Genomic DNA, 19,055 nt, shown 5'->3' with positions numbered 1-19,055 from the left:
GTTGTTGCAAAGAAAATGTAGAAGTGAAATAAAAAAAAAAAAAGGTAGTGGTGGTAATTAATAATAAAAATTGATTTTCTTTAAATATTTGGTTCTTCTTTTTTTTTTTTTTTTTTTTTTTCGCTCGTTGGCGAATTATTAATTAAATTTTCATACGTGCCCATACATTTTCTTTCAAGACACGCTGTTATAAAATAAAAGGTCAAAAAGAAAAAAGTGGTTACACTAAACAATATTCACACAAGTACACGACAACAGGTTTTGCGACAGCGGAAGAGAAGAGAGGGGGGCTGATTATCGCCATCACGAAAGTACTATACCAAGGTTTTTTTATCGCTGGCTAGTGATGTGTGTCTACTATTACAAAAGGTAACTTGATCTTAAGGTATATCATCTATTGTTAATTATTCAATTGTCCACAGAACCAAATCAAGCAAACAACAACCACCCCCAAAAAAAATTAGACCAAAACCAAAAAAAAGCATCAAGAGTAAAGAAACCTTCGTACAAGGAAACCATCTAAAATTGAATAGCTTTCATCGTCAGTATTAAGTTTCTAACTCCTTGACAAGAGTACCAGCTCTCAGATTCCTAAGAATTCTCTCCAATTTGACCAGGTATCCATCTCCACATCATAAATATATGCCATACTATGACGCAACGAACTTTGCAAGTATTGTGGTTGGTAATCATAAATAAACATAACTAGACCCCAGGTCAATATAGCAAAATATTTCCACAGCTTATTATAAAACATATTCTTTAACTTTTTCTGTTGTTGATTATTCAAATCTTTGAATTTTATGGTGTCTCCTTGATAATTTCTGAAACTTGGTTGGAAGCAGTGTAAATAATTATCTAAAAATATCTTTCCTAATGCCAATACAACTCTACTGAAACAATACAATGTGATCTGATGAGTGATTCCACTATGGAAAATGTTGAAATGTTGACTATAAACAATCCATGATCCAAAACATCCACTTAAAAACTTGATCAACCCCATATTTTTCTCACCTAAGAAATTATCCTGTTTTAACATCATGACACAAGCTTTATATATTATTGCAAATGATGCCAATACTTCAGCATGATTTTTAGTAGCTTCTAATACCGATTTTAATCTTGGTAATATAGGTCCGGAACGGTACAATAGATTTATAACCAATGCATGCAGGAAACGTAATTTACCACCATAGACAATACCATTTCTAGCCGATTTAATAATTTCAAATAATGGACGATATAAAGGATTGGTTAAAATTGACATTGTATGGTTGAAATTGTATAGAGAAATGGGAAGTGTTGACTTGTGTGGAGAAAGTTAAGAGTTCCACAGAATTTTCGTTGCCGATTGAGTTTTTTTTTCTCTCTCTCTTGTCTCCCTCACAGATTGATCAATTGATTGAAGGTTTTTTTAACAGTGTTTTTGTATTCCCCATCTATGTATAGCTGATAAAATATTGTCTGTTGAATACTTGTCTTGTGGTTTACAAAGAGGGACTTATAATGTATGTATTTTTCGTTATAAATCAGATCAATAGTCAGACATGGAAAAAGATGATTGTTCTGAAAAAGATTTACTACCCACGTGATTCTCAAGAACGGAGATTCTTTTTTTTTTCTCCTTCAATGAACCCTCGGAATAGCATTATGATGAGGACTTTCCAAATATGGCAGTGGTTGTAAAAAGTCAAATTAAAACCAAAAAACAAACTGGTTGTAAAAAAAAAAACAATCAGACAGATCTATTGGTTTCTTTCTCGTTGTTGAACTTTCATTTGATTAGGTTCAATCTAACCCATTCGGTCATTTGTTTTAGTTAGTAATTTTGAAGAAAAAGGGTAATAATTATATGTCCAAATCAACTTGTACAACCCATAAACTCCGATCACATGTGGGGATGTGACATTTTGAAGGATCCAGTGCATCATTACCAAAGAAAAAGAGTGGCCTATATTTGAATCAAACCAATCACTGGGGTTAACAAAGAAATATTGCCGTCAAATTAGAATTCATGTCTTTACAAGCTTTTGTGTACTTGTACGGTTACCCATCAATTTTGAATGAAAGAATCAATTGAAAGTGTGGGTTGTATGCAGTCCCAGGTAATTTTTCACGAAAGAAAAAAAAGGGAATCCATTGAAACAAAACAGTGAGACAGACAGAAAGAGAGTGAAAAAAAAAAAAAAATTTTTTTTTCTACATATAAAAATCTTAGTGGTTTTTTGGTTCAAACACTGTACTACCACATTTGTAGGGTGAAAAAATAAAAAAATAAAAATTTTTCTTCAGAAGAAAATCTTCGTACCAATTGAACTACAGGAAGAAAGAAAGAAAGAAAGAAAGAAAAAAAAAAAATTTTTTTTTTACATCTTTTCACTTACTAAAATACTTGAAGGTTTTTCTTTTTCCCCCAATTCGTTAATCCTTTTTTTTAGCATTACTCATCAAGTATGACTTCACCTATTTCATATGCTAACGTAGCTGCTAATGCATCTTCAGCTAATACAGCACCTGCTACTGCTGCCACTGCCACTGCCACTGCCACTGCCACCACTTCTTCGGATTCAGTCAAACCAAAATCAGAAGAACAACAACCAGAACAACAAACCCCAACTTCATCTACCACCACCGAATCTCTTGGTAAAGAATCTGAAGATCAAAGTTCCAAATCCACAGACTCCACGGCTACTTCCACACCGGCATCAAAAACCAAGAAAACTTTGGCCCCAGCTCCTGTACCTACAAAATCTGCTTGGGGTGAAGTTACTTCAGGAGTTTCCCAATTAAGTGTTGATGATAAAAAATGGGCATCTCCAGAAAAGACTCCATTGTTGGGTGAACAACCAGCTGTTAAACCACAGCAACAAAAATTCATGAAACCAATCACTAATAAATGGGTTCCAGTTCAAGCCAAAGTGATATTGCCAAGTTTAAGATCCAGTAGTAACGGTAACTCCAGTAATTCTAAGCTGAATAGAAATAGAAAGAAGAGTGGGCACAACCAAAACAAATCATCTCCAAAAAAGAGAGAAGAAAAAGTTGAAGGTAAGGAAGCTAAATCAGCACCAGCTGGTGAAGAAGTTTCTAGTGGAGAAAAGACTGATGCTGTTGAAAAGAAACAAACCCAACCAAAAGAAACTACTGAAGAACAAACTTCCGATGTGTCATCATCATCTGCTTCTACTCAACAACAAGAACATCAAGAGCAACCAAGTCAGCAACAACCAAATCAACAACAACATCAACATCAACCACGATTTAACAATGGTCAACAAAAGAAACGTTTCAACAATCAACATCAACAAAATGGCAATGTCAACGGTCAATACCAAAAGAGATACAACAACCATAATAGCAACAATGCCAATGCTAACCCACAACAACCAATGCAACCACAACCATTCACTCCTCAAGGTTACTTCAACCCACAGCAACAACAACAATACCCAAACACTTACCAATACAACAATGGAAACCGTCCATATAGAAACGGTCAATACAGAAACAACCGAAATAACAATAACCAAGCATACCGTAATGGAGGTTATCGTCATAACAACAACCATCACAATAATCATGCAGCTAATGGTGCTGGAATTATTCCAGGTCCAATTCAATTTATTCCTTATCCTCAACAAATGCCAATTCCAATTCCACCACCAATTTCACCAAAACAAGATCCTCAAGAAGCATTAATTCAACAAATTGATTATTACTTTTCTTTAGAAAATTTAATTAAAGATTTGTATTTGAGAAAGAATATGGATGCTGAAGGCTGGGTTGATTTGAAATTAATCATGGATTTCAAGAGAGTTAAGATTATTGTTAATGGATTAATTAATTCTTTAGATGAAGGAGTTGTTGGAGATGATGTTATTTTGGAAAGTATTAAATCTTGTAAAAATTTGGAAATTAGTGGTGAAAAATTAGAAGATGTTAAATTAAGAGTTAAAGATAATTATCAACAATGGTTATTGAATTAAAAAAAATGATATATCAAGTTAACGAACCATTATTACAGATTAATAAATGTATATTAAAAACAAAGATTTTGAAGAAACAATCTGGATATATATAAAAAGGAAAAAAAAAAAATCATATTTCAATTAAAAAAAAAAATTCATAAAAACAAAAAAAAAAAAATGTTATATTTAATACTAATATGAGGGAATTAACTTTATTAAATATAAATTCCCTTTGAAAATAAATAATTCAGTAAATATTTAAAAAAATTAAAAAAAAAAAAATTCCAATAGTTTTTTTACAATTATTCATTTAATTGGATATATAAAACAAACAACCCCCAAATAATGAAAAACAAAGAGAAAGTTCTGATAAATATATGTGAAGTTTTTTTTTTTTTTTTAGCTTGTTATTGTTAATTACTAATAATGATAAAATGATCTATATTATATATATATTATATATATATAAACAAATTGGATATCACTGTGTATACGTTTTTTTAAAGAAAATATTATTGTTATTATCATTTACTTATAGTTGGCAATGATGAATATATGTATATAATAATTATTTGCAACCTTTCAACAATTTTTTTCTTCTCTTTTTTTTTACATCCAAATTTTCACCAAAATTAATCAAAAAACTGAAATATTCTTCGTCTTTTCTGATTTCCCCAAATAGTATCACTTAATAATATGGGTATAAACTACATGTCATAATTAAATCATCAAAATAAATGCTATATATAAATAAATTATAAAAACAACCTACATAAAAAAAACAAATTAAAACAATAAATAAAAAAATAAAATTTAAAACCAAATTAAAATGCCATATGATTAACAACTCTCTCTCTCTCTCTCTCTCTCTCTCTTTCTTTCTTTAAGTTTCAAATAAAATGTAATTAAACAAATTCAAAGCTACCAGCACTTCTTCTTGAAACTCCATTAATATCCCACATTAACATTCCTGAATCTTGACATCCAATAAGAATCTTTGAATTCATTTCATTACTCATGAATTCAATACCCAGTAATTCCATTTCTCCATTAAAATGATTAGTCGATTGTTGATACAGATCATCACAATATGTAGAATACATGTAAGATGAACTAGCTGTAATACTAGTAGCTTGTTCAGGTGGTGACTGTGGATGTTGATTATGACGAAACTCATTTCCACCATATTCCATATAGATGTCATTCAATTGACTATCAAAATCAAATGATGGTCTAGCAGATGATCTCGGAGAAACTTCCTGTTGTTGTTCTTGTTCTGTAAAATTTGAAGAGCCAGAATTATTGTCATGCCATTGAGGAGTATTTAATGTTGGACGGGAACGAGTTAGCTGTTGTTGCAATTGTCTTTTTTTAGGAAGGATAATTGGTGGTAAATAATTAAAATCTTTAAATAATTTAGGTTGAATATTTGCTAAATAGTCATAATCATAAACTAATGGTGCAGTGAAGGATAACTCATTGTCAACATCATATTCTTCTTCTTCTTCTTCTTCTTCTTCTGCTTCTTCACCATCATGCATTATAGAATCAACGTTGTTGCTATTTGTATTGTAAATATTAATAGGTTTTCCCAGTTGTTGTTGATCTTCATAAACATTCTTTTTAAATTCGGCAAATTTGGTTAATGCAGAAGGAATGACAACAACCTGATGATCATCAACATTATCATAATTCAAATTTCTTAAATCAATCAAATGAACCCTACCAACATGTTCAGAAATAATCAATAAATCATTCAAATCGTTTTCTGGGGAGAATTTGACTACTCTGAATGCCCCTGATTGATGTCCTGGTCTAGTTGATTTAATTTCAATTAATTTTTGTGATAAATTTCTAATATCATAGATTTGACAAATTCCATCTTGGAAAACCGTGGAAAATAATAAACCATTTGCATGATAATCAACACCAAATCCACCAGAATCATGTCCAGAATTTATAGTTTTAATGATAGAATTTTTTGAACTTGGATCAATTAAGAAAATCAGACTAGAATCACCAGTGGCGGCTAATATTTTATCAGATTTAGGATTTTTAATAACATTGTTTAAACAAGTATTTGATTCACAATTAATTTTGTTAAAACACCTCAAATCAGAATTATTGATATCAACACAATACAAAAAGGTATCGTTGTTACAAATATAGGATTGGAATGAATTATTAGTTGACTTATATAATGTAACATCGTTATTAATCATTTCTCCAAGTTTCACGGTAGTTAGTTTATCTAATTCTGGGTTATAAAATGAAAATAACCCCTTGGAAATTCTTCTACTAGTAGAAGCAAAAGAAGAAGATGATGATGATGATGAATCCAGACAATTATCATATGTTAAATTGGATAAATTCAAGGAAAATAATTTGGACGCAGTTGTTAATAAACCGCCAGTAACAGTATAATTTTGAGAATGATCAAAACATCGAGGGTAATAATTTAACTTGATATATTTATCAATAGAATAATCATCAACTTGATATTTATAGATTGAATCGTCTTTAGTGTAGTATACTTGATTTGATACTGCATTAAATTTAACTAAATCACGAAGTTGCCAATGATTAACTGATGGTTTGATATTTGAGTTGAAAGTACAGTTTGGTTTTAAATATTGATAACAATGATAATAGTTTTGAAAACACTTATTATATTGATGATATACTGTATTGAAATGTTGGGCGGAAATTTTACTTTTCCTTCTTTTATTGAATGGTGTCATGGTATATATGCTAGTTCTTTGATTCCTATTGTGAAGATTATTCTTCCTATCATTGCTATTTTCATTTGTATCTTTGTTATCGTCGGCTGAACTGAGATCAGAAGGATCTTCATCATTACTATTTGATTTAGAAACGGAGGGATTAGATAAGGTGGAACTATTTTTGGATGTATCATGATCGTTTGCTGCTGTTGTAGATGAAGATGAAGATGAAGATGGTGACGATGATGTCGTGATGGTATTAGTGTTAGTAGTAGATAATAAGTTGTTGGTGATAGTAGTAATACTATTGCCTGGTTTGGTTAGATCAATAGTCATTGTTTATGATGATGCAAATGTCTGCTTGGTTGAATAAGGATTATTGAACATGAACATGAAAATGAAAATGAAATCAGGGAGTGGGTGACAGAAAAAAAATAAAATAAAATAAAATAATCAAACAGAAGAAATTTAAAGTGGAGAGAACAAAAATTTACACAATACAAATAATTATATATAATCTTCAACATACGTTTTTTTTATTTTTTTCTTTTCCTATTTCACTAATTCGATGGATGCAATGATACAGGATTTCCCTTGCTTTGGCTGGCTATAAATAAATACAATCATTGAGAATAAAATTAGCAAAACAAAGGAAAAAAGGGACACACAGAGCTAGAGCTAGGGCGAGAGCGAGGGTGAAAGGGAACTGGGTGTCGGTATGGTTGGCTGGATTTAGTACCAGTACACGCCTTGATATCAACGGACGATTTTCCGCGACTCATGACTGTGATCAAGTAATGACAATTTTGTGTTACTCGCTATCTATCTCCCCCACACACCACACACACATACACACATACCCACCCTATAAAATAGATATCACATAGCAATTCTACCCGTGAATCGAGTGAATAACATTGCCTCTTACAAGTATGAATGTACTTCTCTTATTTAAACAAAATTGCTAAGAAGTAAAAAAAAATTTTTTTACTGTATATGGAGTTTGTGTAGAGTTTATTATTATAGTGTGATGTCAAAGTGTACATTACGTAATCATCTTATACAAATTGGTTTTTCTCCTTGTTGTTGTTGTTGTTGTGAAACGCATGATCCATGAGATCATTATCATTTGTTTATATGCAGGATTTTCAGCAAATTTACAGTAATTGCCGAGAAATGGGAAACCAACCAGTTTAGAAGAAAGTGAAAGGAAACACCCAAACAAAGTTTTAACTGTAAAAGATGTTAATTTTCAATTTTCTATATAATTTTGTTGTATTTTACTTAATTACTAATGATATTTACATTTCATTCACTTTACAAATAGTCTCCACAATCAACTGAGATTTATAGATGTTTGCCTCCTTCTGAAAAACAGCAAATTTCACTACAACTACAACAACAATATTGTTGTTTCCGATGTACACGACCTTCTGTCATATTCTATCCTTGAAGGCAATCTATTTTTTTTTTTTTGTGGTGTGGTGTGGAGGGGGTTAGTAGAACTATTGTTACGGAGTCGTTTCCTGTGCTACCAATGCGAGGGCCAGAATTAGGCACTGACATGAAGAGTTTACCATTTTTACATTTCCTAATTAATGACTATGTAATGACTCTTTATCTACTGAACGAATCACACCAATAAAAATAGACTTGCTTCAGTATTCACCCCTTTCTCCTCCACTTTCTGTTAATTGCGCATAACTAAGTGTTATCATGTGAAACACCATCACGTGTGTACGATTTACAATTATCACTTAAAATAAAAAGAAAAAAAAAATTCTACTACAATTGTTCAATAATATTAATAGAAAACAAGATTATATATATATATATATATATATATACAAATATAGAAATTAAACTATCAAGTTTATTTTAACAGTAAAAATAAAAAACACTTGACAATTCACCGAAAAGTAAATAACATAAAAGTAATTAACCACAAGAAAAATATCAATAACAATAGGTCTGGTTTAAATTTAAGCAAAAGAAACCAAAATGGATACAATTACAATACCAACAACAGATAATCCTGCAGCTGATTTAGCTGCACTGTTTTCATTAGCTGTAATAACTGCTGGGATGTCAGTAGTTGTAGCAGCTTGATCTGATGAACTAGAAGCAGAAACTAAACTGGATATATCTGTATCAATTACAATACCAGTTTGTTCATTCAATGTAGAAGAAATGCCTGAGTTAACCAATGTAGCAGTACTTTCAGAACAAACATTATTACTACATTGAGTAATAACTGAAGTAACAGTCTTCTTAACCACGGTTGTTTCAACATCAGTAGAAGTAGCATGAGCAACATGAGAATCTGTAGAAACAGTGTTTTCAATCCATTCACTCAGAGTGATATGTGCTTCACCAGATGAATCAGCATGAGTAAGTGTATTAACAGATTCGCAAGCATTAATTAAAGTAGAAGCTGATTCATCGGTGATAATTTCACAAACAATAGCACCAGACTCACCAATGGAAGTTAAAGTCATAGCAGCATCTCCAACTGAACCATTGGAAATGGTAATATCAAGAGATGTACCTTCTGAATCTGCAATAGATTTAATAAATTCCTCAACAGAATCAAATCCGACTTCAGTATCTCTTCTAAGCTTTCTGGTTGATGATTTTTGCAAATGAACAACATACAACACAATACCTTGATTAACCAATAGTTTAGCTGGAACAGAAATAACTCTACCTCCATTTTGAATGTCTGTAGTATACTTGACCCCATTAACCTTGGCATAGTAATACTTAATATCATAATTACTAGAAGAAACATAACGGAAATAAGCATCGTAAGCATCGGGAAGAGTAAACTCACAAATTCCAGTTTCATAATCCACAATAGAAACAACTTTACCATTCATATAGCATGAAACCATTTGACGAGCAGATGTTGAACTATAAACTGATGATGATACTTCAATACTTGATGAACTAGTAACTTCAGAACTATAACCCATCGTAATAGAAGATGATTCACCAATACTAGATTCAGTGGGAACAACAGAACTGGACTCAGCTGGGACAACAGAACTGGATTCAACTGGGGCAGCAGGACTGGATTCAACTGGGATAGAAGATGATTCGCCAATACTAGATTCAGCTGGGACAACAGAACTGGATTCAGTTGGAACAACAGAACTGGACTCAGCTGGCATAGAAGATGATTCACCAATACTAGATTCAGTTGGAACAACAGAACTGGACTCAGCTGGGACAACAGAACTGGATTCAACTGGGGCAGCAGAACTGGATTCAGCTGGGATAGAAGATGATTCACCAATAGTAGATTCAGTTGGGGCAGCAGAACTGGACTCAGTTGGGATAGAAGATGATTCACCAATACTAGATTCAGTTGGAACAACAGAACTGGATTCAGCTGGGACAACAGAACTGGATTCAGCTGGGACAACAGAACTGGACTCAGCTGGGATAGAAGATGATTCACCAATACTAGATTCAGTTGGAACAACAGAACTGGACTCAGCTGGGACAACAGAACTGGATTCAACTGGGGCAGCAGAACTGGATTCAGCTGGGATAGAAGATGATTCACCAATAGTAGATTCAGTTGGAACAACAGAACTGGATTCAACTGGGGCAGCAGAACTGGACTCAGCTGGGATAGAAGATGATTCACCAATACTAGATTCAGCTGGGACAACAGAACTGGATTCAACTGGGATAGAAGATGATTCACCAATAGTAGATTCAGTTGGAACAACATAAACTGGACTCAGATGGGACAACAGAACTGGATTCAACTGGGGCAGCAGAACTGGATTCAGCTGGGATAGAAGATGATTCACCAATAGTAGATTCAGTTGGGGCAGCAGAACTGGACTCAGTTGGGATAGAAGATGATTCACCAATACTAGATTCAGTTGGAACAACAGAACTGGATTCAACTGGGGCAGCAGAACTGGATTCAGCTGGGATAGAAGATGATTCACCAATACTAGATTCAGCTGGGACAACAGAACTGGATTCAACTGGGATAGAAGATGATTCACCAATAGTAGATTCAGTTGGAACAACTTAACTGGACTCAGATGGGACTACAGAACTGGATTCAACTGGGGCAGCATAACTGGACTCAGCTGGGAAAGAAGATGATTCGTCAATACTAGAATTCAGTTGGAACAACAGAACTGGATTCACCAATTAGTAGATTTCAGCCTGGGAACAAACAGAAGGATGATGTGGGTTTTCACCAACAATAACCAGCAGAAAATTGTAACTTCCAATTGACCGGAACCTTCCGGAATCCCTCAATAGAAAGCCATTGAAAATCATCCAACAAATCCTCTTTTTTCTAAGTTTATCTAGGGATGAATATTCCACAAAGAACTTGCTTTAATGATACAACAGATTGAAGCATCAATTAGCTGGAATTGAAATAATTCTACCCCGCGTACCGAATGTCTGTACTATATCTAATCCAAAAACAGTGGCATAGAAAATATTGAACATTATAATCCGAAAAAGAAGTAAAGTCAAAAAATGTCGTTAACTCATCTGGAATGGTGAAGTCACAAAACACCAGTTTCATAGTCAACGATCGAGACCTCTTTATCATTAACATAACAACTGATCAATGATGGGGATTCTGATGGAATAGCAGAAGAAGAAGAAGCCTCAATACTAGATGATGACCAAATAACGGAACTAAAAGTTGGAGCAGCAGATGATGATTCAGCTGGAACAACAGATGAGGATTCAACTGGAGCAGATGATGATTCAGCTGGAACAACAGATGAGGATTCAACTGGAGCAGAGGAGGATTCCACTGGAGCAGAGGAGGATTCCACTGGAGCAGAGGAGGATTCCACTGGAGCAGATGAGGATTCCACTGGAGCAGATGATGATTCAGCTGGAACAGAGGAGGATTCAACTGGAGCAGATGATGATTCAACTTCAGAAGATTCAGCTGGAACAGATGAGGATTCAGCTTCAGAAGATTCAGCTGGAACAGATGAGGATTCAACTGGAGCAGAGGAGGATTCAACTGGAGCAGAGGAGGATTCAACTGGAGCAGAGGAGGATTCCACTGGAGCAGATGATGATTCCACTGGAGCAGATGATGATTCAGCTGGAACAACAGATGAGGATTCAACTGGAGCAGAGGAGGATTCCACTGGAGCAGAGGAGGATTCAACTGGAGCAGAGGAGGATTCCGCTGGAGCAGATGAGGATTCCACTGGAGCAGATGATGATTCAGCTGGAGCAGAGGATGATTCCGCTGCAGCAGAGGATGATTCTGCTGCAGCAGATGATGATTCTGCTGGAGCAGCAGATGAGGATTCAGCTGCAGCAGATGATGATTCAACTTCAGAAGATTCAGCTGGCGCAGATGAGGATTCAACTTCAGAAGATTCAGCTGGAACAACAGATGAGGATTCAACTGGAGCAGATGAGGATTCAACTGGAGCAGATGATGATTCAGCTGGAACAACAGATGAGGACTCAGCTTCAGAAGATTCAGCTGGAACAGATGAGGATTCAACTGGAGCAGAGGAGGATTCAACTGGAACGACAGATGAGGATTACAACTGGAGCAGATGAGGATTCCACTGGAGCAGATGAGGAATTCCAGCTGGAGCAACAGATGAGGATTCAACTGGAGCAGATGAGGATTCAACTGGAGCAGATGATGATTCAGCTGGAACAACAGATGAGGATTCAACTGGAGCAGATGATGATTCAACTTCAGAAGATTCCACTGGAGCAGATGATGATTCAGCAGGAACAACAGATGAGGATTCAACTGGAGCAGATGATGATTCAACTTCAGAAGATTCAGCTGGAACAACAGATGAGGATTCAACTGGAGCAGAGGAGGATTCCACTGGAGCAGATGATGATTCAGCTGGAACAACAGATGAGGATTCAACTGGAGCAGATGATGATTCAGCTGGAACAACAGATGAGGATTCAACTGGAGCAGAGGAGGATTCCACTGGAGCAGATGATGATTCAGCTGGAACAACAGATGAGGATTCAACTGGAGCAGAGGAGGATTCCACTGGAGCAGAGGAGGATTCAACTGGAGCAGAGGAGGATTCCACTGGAGCAGATGATGATTCAGCTGGAACAACAGATGAGGATTCAACTGGAGCAGAGGAGGATTCAACTGGAGCAGAGGAGGATTCCACTGGAGCAGATGATGATTCAGCTGGAACAACAGAGGAGGATTCCACTGGAGCAGATGATGATTCAGCTGGAACAACAGATGAGGATTCAGCTTCAGAAGATTCAGCTGGAGCAGATGATGATTCAGCTGGAGCAGATGATGATTCAGCTGGAGCAGATGATGATTCAGCTGGAACAACAGATGAGGATTCAACTGGAGCAGAGGAGGATTCAACTGGAGCAGAGGAGGATTCAACTGGAGCAGAGGAGGATTCCACTGGAGCAGATGATGATTCAGCTGGAACAACAGATGAGGATTCAACTGGAGCAGATGAGGATTCAACTGGAGCAGATGAGGATTCAACTGGAGCAGATGAGGATTCAACTGGAGCAGATGAGGATTCAACTGGAGCAGATGAGGATTCAACTGGAGCAGTAAATGATTCAGCTGGAACAACAGATGAGGAGTCAACTGGAGCAGAGGAGGATTCAACTGGAGCAGAGGAGGATTCAACTGGAGCAGAGGAGGATTCAACTTGAGCAGAGGAGGATTCCACTGGAGCAGATGATGATTCAGCTGGAACAACAGATGAGGATTCAACTGGAGCAGATGATGATTCAACTTCAGAAGATTCAGCTGGAGCAGATGATGATTCAACTTCAGAAGATTCAGCTGGAACAGATGAGGATTTAACTGGAGCAGATGATGATTCAGCTGGAACAACAGATGAGGACTCAGCTTCAGAAGATTCAGCTGGAACAGATGAGGATTCAACTGGAACAACAGATGATGATTCAACTGGAACAACAGATGATGATTCAACTGGAATATCAGAATAGTTATCGGTTGAACTGGTTTTGACTTCTGATGTAGGCTCAGCAGGAACTGATGAAGCTATTGTCGGGGCACTGCTTGATTCAGTAGCGATACTTGTTTCATCTATAGTTGTGGAAGATTCGGTTCCAGTGCCAGCAGAAATGGTAACATCAATTGGTTCACCTTCACCATCATCAATAGATCCCAACCAATCATCAAGGTCGTCAAAATCTCCAAAATCATAGTCTCTTTTCTCGAAGTCCTCTGTTGCGGTAGAGACAGACGATGGTTCGATAACAGATGCAGAGGACTTTTTCAAATGGATTTTATTCAATTCTAGAGCCACATTATTCAACAATTTGGCAGGAATGGAAATTACCCTACCGGAAGATGCCACATCAGTGGTAAACTTTTGACCGTCAATACTAGCAAAATAATACTGAATATCGTAGTTGTCGGTCGAGGTAAAATGAAAGAAAGTTTCTAAATTATCTGGAATTGTAAAATCACAAACACCTGTTTCATATTCAACCACTCCAACCTCTTCACCACCAACGTAACATATAAGCAATGATGGGTTTTCTGATCTTTTTCCCAAAAAGGAAATGCCTTTAGGATCAGATTCATCATCTATCAATATATCATTGGCAGAAGTTTGATAATTTGAAAATGAGTTACATTCAAGTTGGCATGAGTTGGACAAAGTTCTTTCTGGGACCGGGCCGTTGTATTGAATACTGCCTAATAAAGTGGACAAACCGACAAGCTCATCACTGACAATAGAAAATAACATCGGGTCGTACCCCTTACCAATATTAAAATTCTGTGCACGTGATCCAGCGCGCATGGTCAAGATTCCGGATCCGGAATTATAACTATATGCTGGGTATCCTAATATATAAATGCCCTTCAACGGAGCATCCAATCCAATTCTATTACCGTTACCAAAACCGTAGACATTGAAAGTTTTAGGGCGGGTTTCAGCTTTAACGACAATTGAAGATTCCCTGTTAGCAAGGTAAATGTCTTGAGTTGAAGGAATTGACAAGTGTGATTCTGAAAGATAAATGGCTGATTTTTCTTCAATAGTGATACAGCCGCTACCAGTAACAGCTGCAGGTTCTTTAAATACCTTATTGTATAAACACATATTACCGTCATTGGTAATATCTAAAGCGAAAGCATTAATTAAAAGCAACCAAAATGGTATCAATATTCTTTTATCGATAACCATTTTAACACGAATTGCTAATATTAACTGGGTTGGAATAAAAATGTTTTGTAGAAACTAAAATATAGGGAAGATTCAATACGGTGTTAATTGAGTAATGGGATATATACATATATATATGGTTTCTATCCATTGAAAATTTGAATTTGAGATATAGCGACAAAAAGACTTAGTACGCTTTTGTGTCATTTGGATGGGTCAATGGTATTTGCAACTAACTTGTTATTGTGACATCTTGGTGTTACACCAAAAGGTCAGAACTGTGGTAGTTATATTTTAATCAAAGTTAGTCTGTGCTTTAAGCTTTTCAACAAAATTTCGGGTAATAGTTACCCGTGGATAGTTGCTGTATCTGTTGTTAATCCTCTTTTTATTTATTTACACTGTGAATACATACATGCCCTTTGATGACAAGGTTATTCTGTTTTTTTTTTTGTTACTTCGCTTTTTGCCACTTGAACAATGTAGCATATTGTTTTGATCACAGTGGAAAGTTGTTATTTGGGAGTATAAACTTTCGATTTCCAACTGTGGGCTGATGTAAAGAATAATTCAGACTTGGCTAACTGAGCATCGGTATAACAATGGTGAAATGTAACATTCGAAGCGAATTCAAAATTGTGAAGACGTATCTTTATCTTTTGTGCTTTGTGGCTAATTGAACTTTCTTGATTTTGTTTTGTGTTGCAATCGATTTACACAATATAGTCTCAACCAAAGCTAATGTTAGTCATCATTTGGTGAAAAATGTAATTAGAAGGCGTACAGAACAAGTTTATACGATCACAATAGATATAATCTGTGAATAAAGAACTTTAGTTCACTAGAGTGAAATGAATATTTAAAAAAATTGTCCAAATCCCGGAAATTTCTCCAAGGTTACTATCGCTCCCTTCTCCGAACAATATGAGCGCGGTAATCATGATATTATCTCATTGTGCGGAGCTCTATGTTTTAACCGATTAACACTAGGACTAGCAAATAACCGCCAGGGAGAAAATGTTTTTATTTAACTTATTTAGTCAAATAATTGGTAGTATCAGGTGAAGCTACTATTCTAGATTCTGAAAATGAAAGGAGAATGATGTATTTCGATAATTAGTACCTTGAGTCTGTAATAATTGACATGGTTATAAAGAATTGTTAAATGAGTAATATATGATAATTTTCATTAAGATACCTATATGTCTTCAGCATTGTCAAAAAGTGCACTACAATTCAAGGAATTGAAAATTAAAAAATTTCATCCGATGACATATAAGATCAAGAACATCTTCAAGTTTCTTAGCGTTTGTGATGCATAGACTCTAAAAGTTAATGAATTCGTTTGCTTTAGTCGCTTATCAGAAACGAACTTGGAGAACAATTCGCCATAGCACAATCCATAATCATGCGAGAAATATCAGACTAATCATAGCACAAATATCTATAATTAATGTAGCTCATCTATTTGATGCAGATATTGTACATTAGGAGAATAACTGAATCGCATTCGTATCAACCAACATAAATTTGTCGAGCAAACTTTATCAATAAATGCAAGAATGAAATTACAACATATCATTATAATACCACTGGTGGTTAATCACATATTTTGTTTGAATAGCTGACTTAAATAAAAAGGATGTATTTACTGCCATCACAAAAGTTGAAAATTTATCAATGGACAACTTGGCAGGCGTTAATTTCTAGGAATTACTCGGTAGACTATTTTTCACTTTCCATCTTGTACAACTGAAGATCATTCATAAACTCTCTAAATGTTTTTAATTGTCATTGTTCTCGGTACTGTAGTCTGTATTCCTCGTATATTTACCAAAGTATAATCTTTGTTAGAAGCTGGATCTTTAAGGAATCAGGCCATTTGCCAATTAAAATAAGCCCATTAGTTCAAACAACAATGAACCGTTCATTTTGTTTTTCTCATTGACTTGCTTATTGTTCCAATTTGTGTTCCCTTCTGAATATTTGGCTGCCGGTGTTGACAGCTCGTCACAGTAAATACGGTATTATGCAAAAAAAAAAGAAAGTAATTGTTATAACTATGAATCTATATTGAGATTTTCTAAGCTATCATACTAGCAGCTACGCGTTCATTGGGGATTATACTGGAATGGTTTCAAATTTTCGTAGGTATCGTCTCCAGTAATTCCAATGGTTTAATTTCTCTGTAACGTATAGTCCCTTCGATTTCAACTATTCATAAGAGCCCATTGGTAGCTCTATGCACTACGTTGTCTTTTAAGTTATAGTAACATACCTATTATACCTCTCCCGGATTCGGAGCAACTCCGCGAGTTATGAATTACAGATTAATGTGACAAAATGAAACAAATGCACGACTAAAATACAATTAGATCAAATTATAATCTTGGCAATATAATTGGGGCTTTTGCAGATTTTAGTCTTTACCTATAGAGTGGGGGATATATAGAGGATGAAATCTCAAAAAAGACTTAGCCATTTCACCTCAACACATGTACACAAGCTACACTTAGTGAGGGGAATCAGATTATATTCACTGAGTGAAAAGATTGAATAAGTGGATGATCTTCAAACTGTTTCATCAACTAGATTAAATGAATTATTGGTTCGTGATGAAAGAGCATTAAAGATACTACTAGATTAATATTAAAAACCAGTAAAAACATAACTTTATAAATATTACAGTTTAAATAACTACTAATGTCAATGAAAATAATGTATGCTAATGTAGTGGGAATCGGGATATGCTTTGCAAGCTGTTCTATTTTGAATACCCGAGTTTAGGACTAGATTTCCAGTGTAGTTGATATTGTCTTATCAGCATTATCTGTATATACGCCAATTTTATTATCTCGTTAGTGCTCTAAAGATTTTAGATTACCAACAATCTGATAATATATATATTGAGGAGCAAAGATAAAATTGGATTAAAAATAATCTAAACTTAGTCAACATAGTAAATATGATTTGTTAGAATGAAATTCACCACCTTATTCGACTTTGAAATATACTGATTATGTGATATTTCTACTTTCTGTGTGTTGTTTTCATTACTAAATTGTACTTTAGAATTTTTAGGCTGGTTTTCTTTTTCTAAAAAATAAAAAAAAGGTGATGCAAGCTTGACCAGATTTGTCTGATAATGCTAATTCCCGCTATATTAAATCACTAAATTCTAAACCTCTTTATTCACATTGTTGCGGCTATTGTTTTTATCTTGAAAATTTCAGTTTAATTAAAATTATCAGGCCTTTATAGGTTTTGCTCTTGAAAAAAACAATGAAAATCAAGAATTAGAAATGGTCGATACGAAAAATTCAAATCTTCCAAGGCTATGTTTTTAGTATCTTGTCTTTGCCATGAAAAGCTGTGAAGATAGATTTGTGGCTTTTATCTAGACAATTGCCCAGAGTGGTGACAAACTGGCAATAAAGTGATGTCACATCTAGACGCCTGTAATTTAGTTCAAAGTACAAGATAACATAAAATCTTTACATCTCAACTTGAGTGAACTGCAGTTGTGACTTAATGAGTTGTATTAAAGAGAGATGACAATATTATGGGTCCGTTTTTCTTGCTCATTATTCAATACAAGTCCAGATCTGAATCAAATCTGCTTAAATTGGTCGACATTTTACTTAAAAACTGTTTCGGTTGTATCATTTTGTCACAATAGATATCTCTTATGTCTTGTTTACCTTAAGAAATTATTGAAATCTTTAATATAACCAAAATCTGGATTTTTATAGTTTGTAAATACGAAAATTTTAAAGCAATGTCACGTGACTTTTATAGAGTTCCTATAATATATCATTTGTATTTCTGTATCATGAGTTATGATACAATATTAATCTATTCAATGAGTTGATGCTTTGCTTTGAAATTATTATTTAATATCAATGCTAAATAATAGTATCATTGTGATCATCTACAATTTAGATTAAAATATAATAAATTTTACAAACATATATTGAAGTAGTATCAAAACCGAAAATAGAAAACTACTAGATTTAACAAGTAATTATAAAAAAACAAAATTAAAATTAAAAAAAGCATGAATAATTGCTGGAAAGGAACAGCACCAAACCATTTACTAATGGTGATACGAAAATAAAAATTAGCCCCAAGAAGACAAAAACTAAATGTGTACGGATATCCAATGGAATGAAATTAGTTGAAGC

The 19,055-nt window shown here is 34.5% G+C and overlaps 6 protein-coding genes across 6 annotated transcripts; 2 read left to right on the top strand and 4 right to left on the bottom strand. All coding sequences in view use genetic code 12, as the record gives it.

The window, feature by feature from the left end:
- Window positions 1–583: 583 nt before the first annotated feature.
- CTRG_05205 (uncharacterized protein) lies at window positions 584–1,270 on the bottom strand (the record flags this gene model as incomplete). Its single annotated transcript, XM_002550861.1, has 1 exon — window positions 584–1,270. The coding sequence occupies one exon, from the start codon at window positions 1,268–1,270 to the stop codon at window positions 584–586; it is 687 nt and encodes a 228-aa protein (XP_002550907.1).
- Window positions 1,271–2,456: 1,186 nt separating this feature from the next.
- CTRG_05204 (uncharacterized protein) lies at window positions 2,457–3,989 on the top strand (the record flags this gene model as incomplete). The annotated part of the gene is made up of 1 exon (XM_002550860.1): window positions 2,457–3,989. One exon carries the CDS (start codon window positions 2,457–2,459, stop codon window positions 3,987–3,989), a length of 1,533 nt encoding a protein of 510 aa, XP_002550906.1.
- An 887-nt stretch (window positions 3,990–4,876) lies between these two features.
- On the bottom strand, window positions 4,877–7,030 carry CTRG_05203 (uncharacterized protein; the record flags this gene model as incomplete). The annotated part of the gene is made up of 1 exon (XM_002550859.1): window positions 4,877–7,030. One exon carries the CDS (start codon window positions 7,028–7,030, stop codon window positions 4,877–4,879), a length of 2,154 nt encoding a protein of 717 aa, XP_002550905.1.
- A 1,646-nt stretch (window positions 7,031–8,676) lies between these two features.
- CTRG_05202 (uncharacterized protein) lies at window positions 8,677–9,867 on the bottom strand (the record flags this gene model as incomplete). The annotated part of the gene is made up of 1 exon (XM_002550858.1): window positions 8,677–9,867. The coding sequence occupies one exon, from the start codon at window positions 9,865–9,867 to the stop codon at window positions 8,677–8,679; it is 1,191 nt and encodes a 396-aa protein (XP_002550904.1).
- Window positions 9,868–11,396: 1,529 nt separating this feature from the next.
- CTRG_05201 (uncharacterized protein) lies at window positions 11,397–13,280 on the top strand (the record flags this gene model as incomplete). The annotated part of the gene is made up of 1 exon (XM_002550857.1): window positions 11,397–13,280. The coding sequence occupies one exon, from the start codon at window positions 11,397–11,399 to the stop codon at window positions 13,278–13,280; it is 1,884 nt and encodes a 627-aa protein (XP_002550903.1).
- Window positions 12,256–14,892, bottom strand: CTRG_05200 (uncharacterized protein; the record flags this gene model as incomplete). Its single annotated transcript, XM_002550856.1, has 1 exon — window positions 12,256–14,892. One exon carries the CDS (start codon window positions 14,890–14,892, stop codon window positions 12,256–12,258), a length of 2,637 nt encoding a protein of 878 aa, XP_002550902.1.
- Between the last annotated feature and the right edge of the window lie 4,163 nt (window positions 14,893–19,055).

Source organism: Candida tropicalis, assembly GCF_000006335.3.
Source record: "Candida tropicalis MYA-3404 genomic scaffold supercont3.7, whole genome shotgun sequence".
Classification (NCBI taxonomy): Eukaryota; Fungi; Ascomycota; class Pichiomycetes; order Serinales; family Debaryomycetaceae; genus Candida; species Candida tropicalis.
This window is presented reverse-complemented; position numbering and strand designations above follow the sequence as displayed.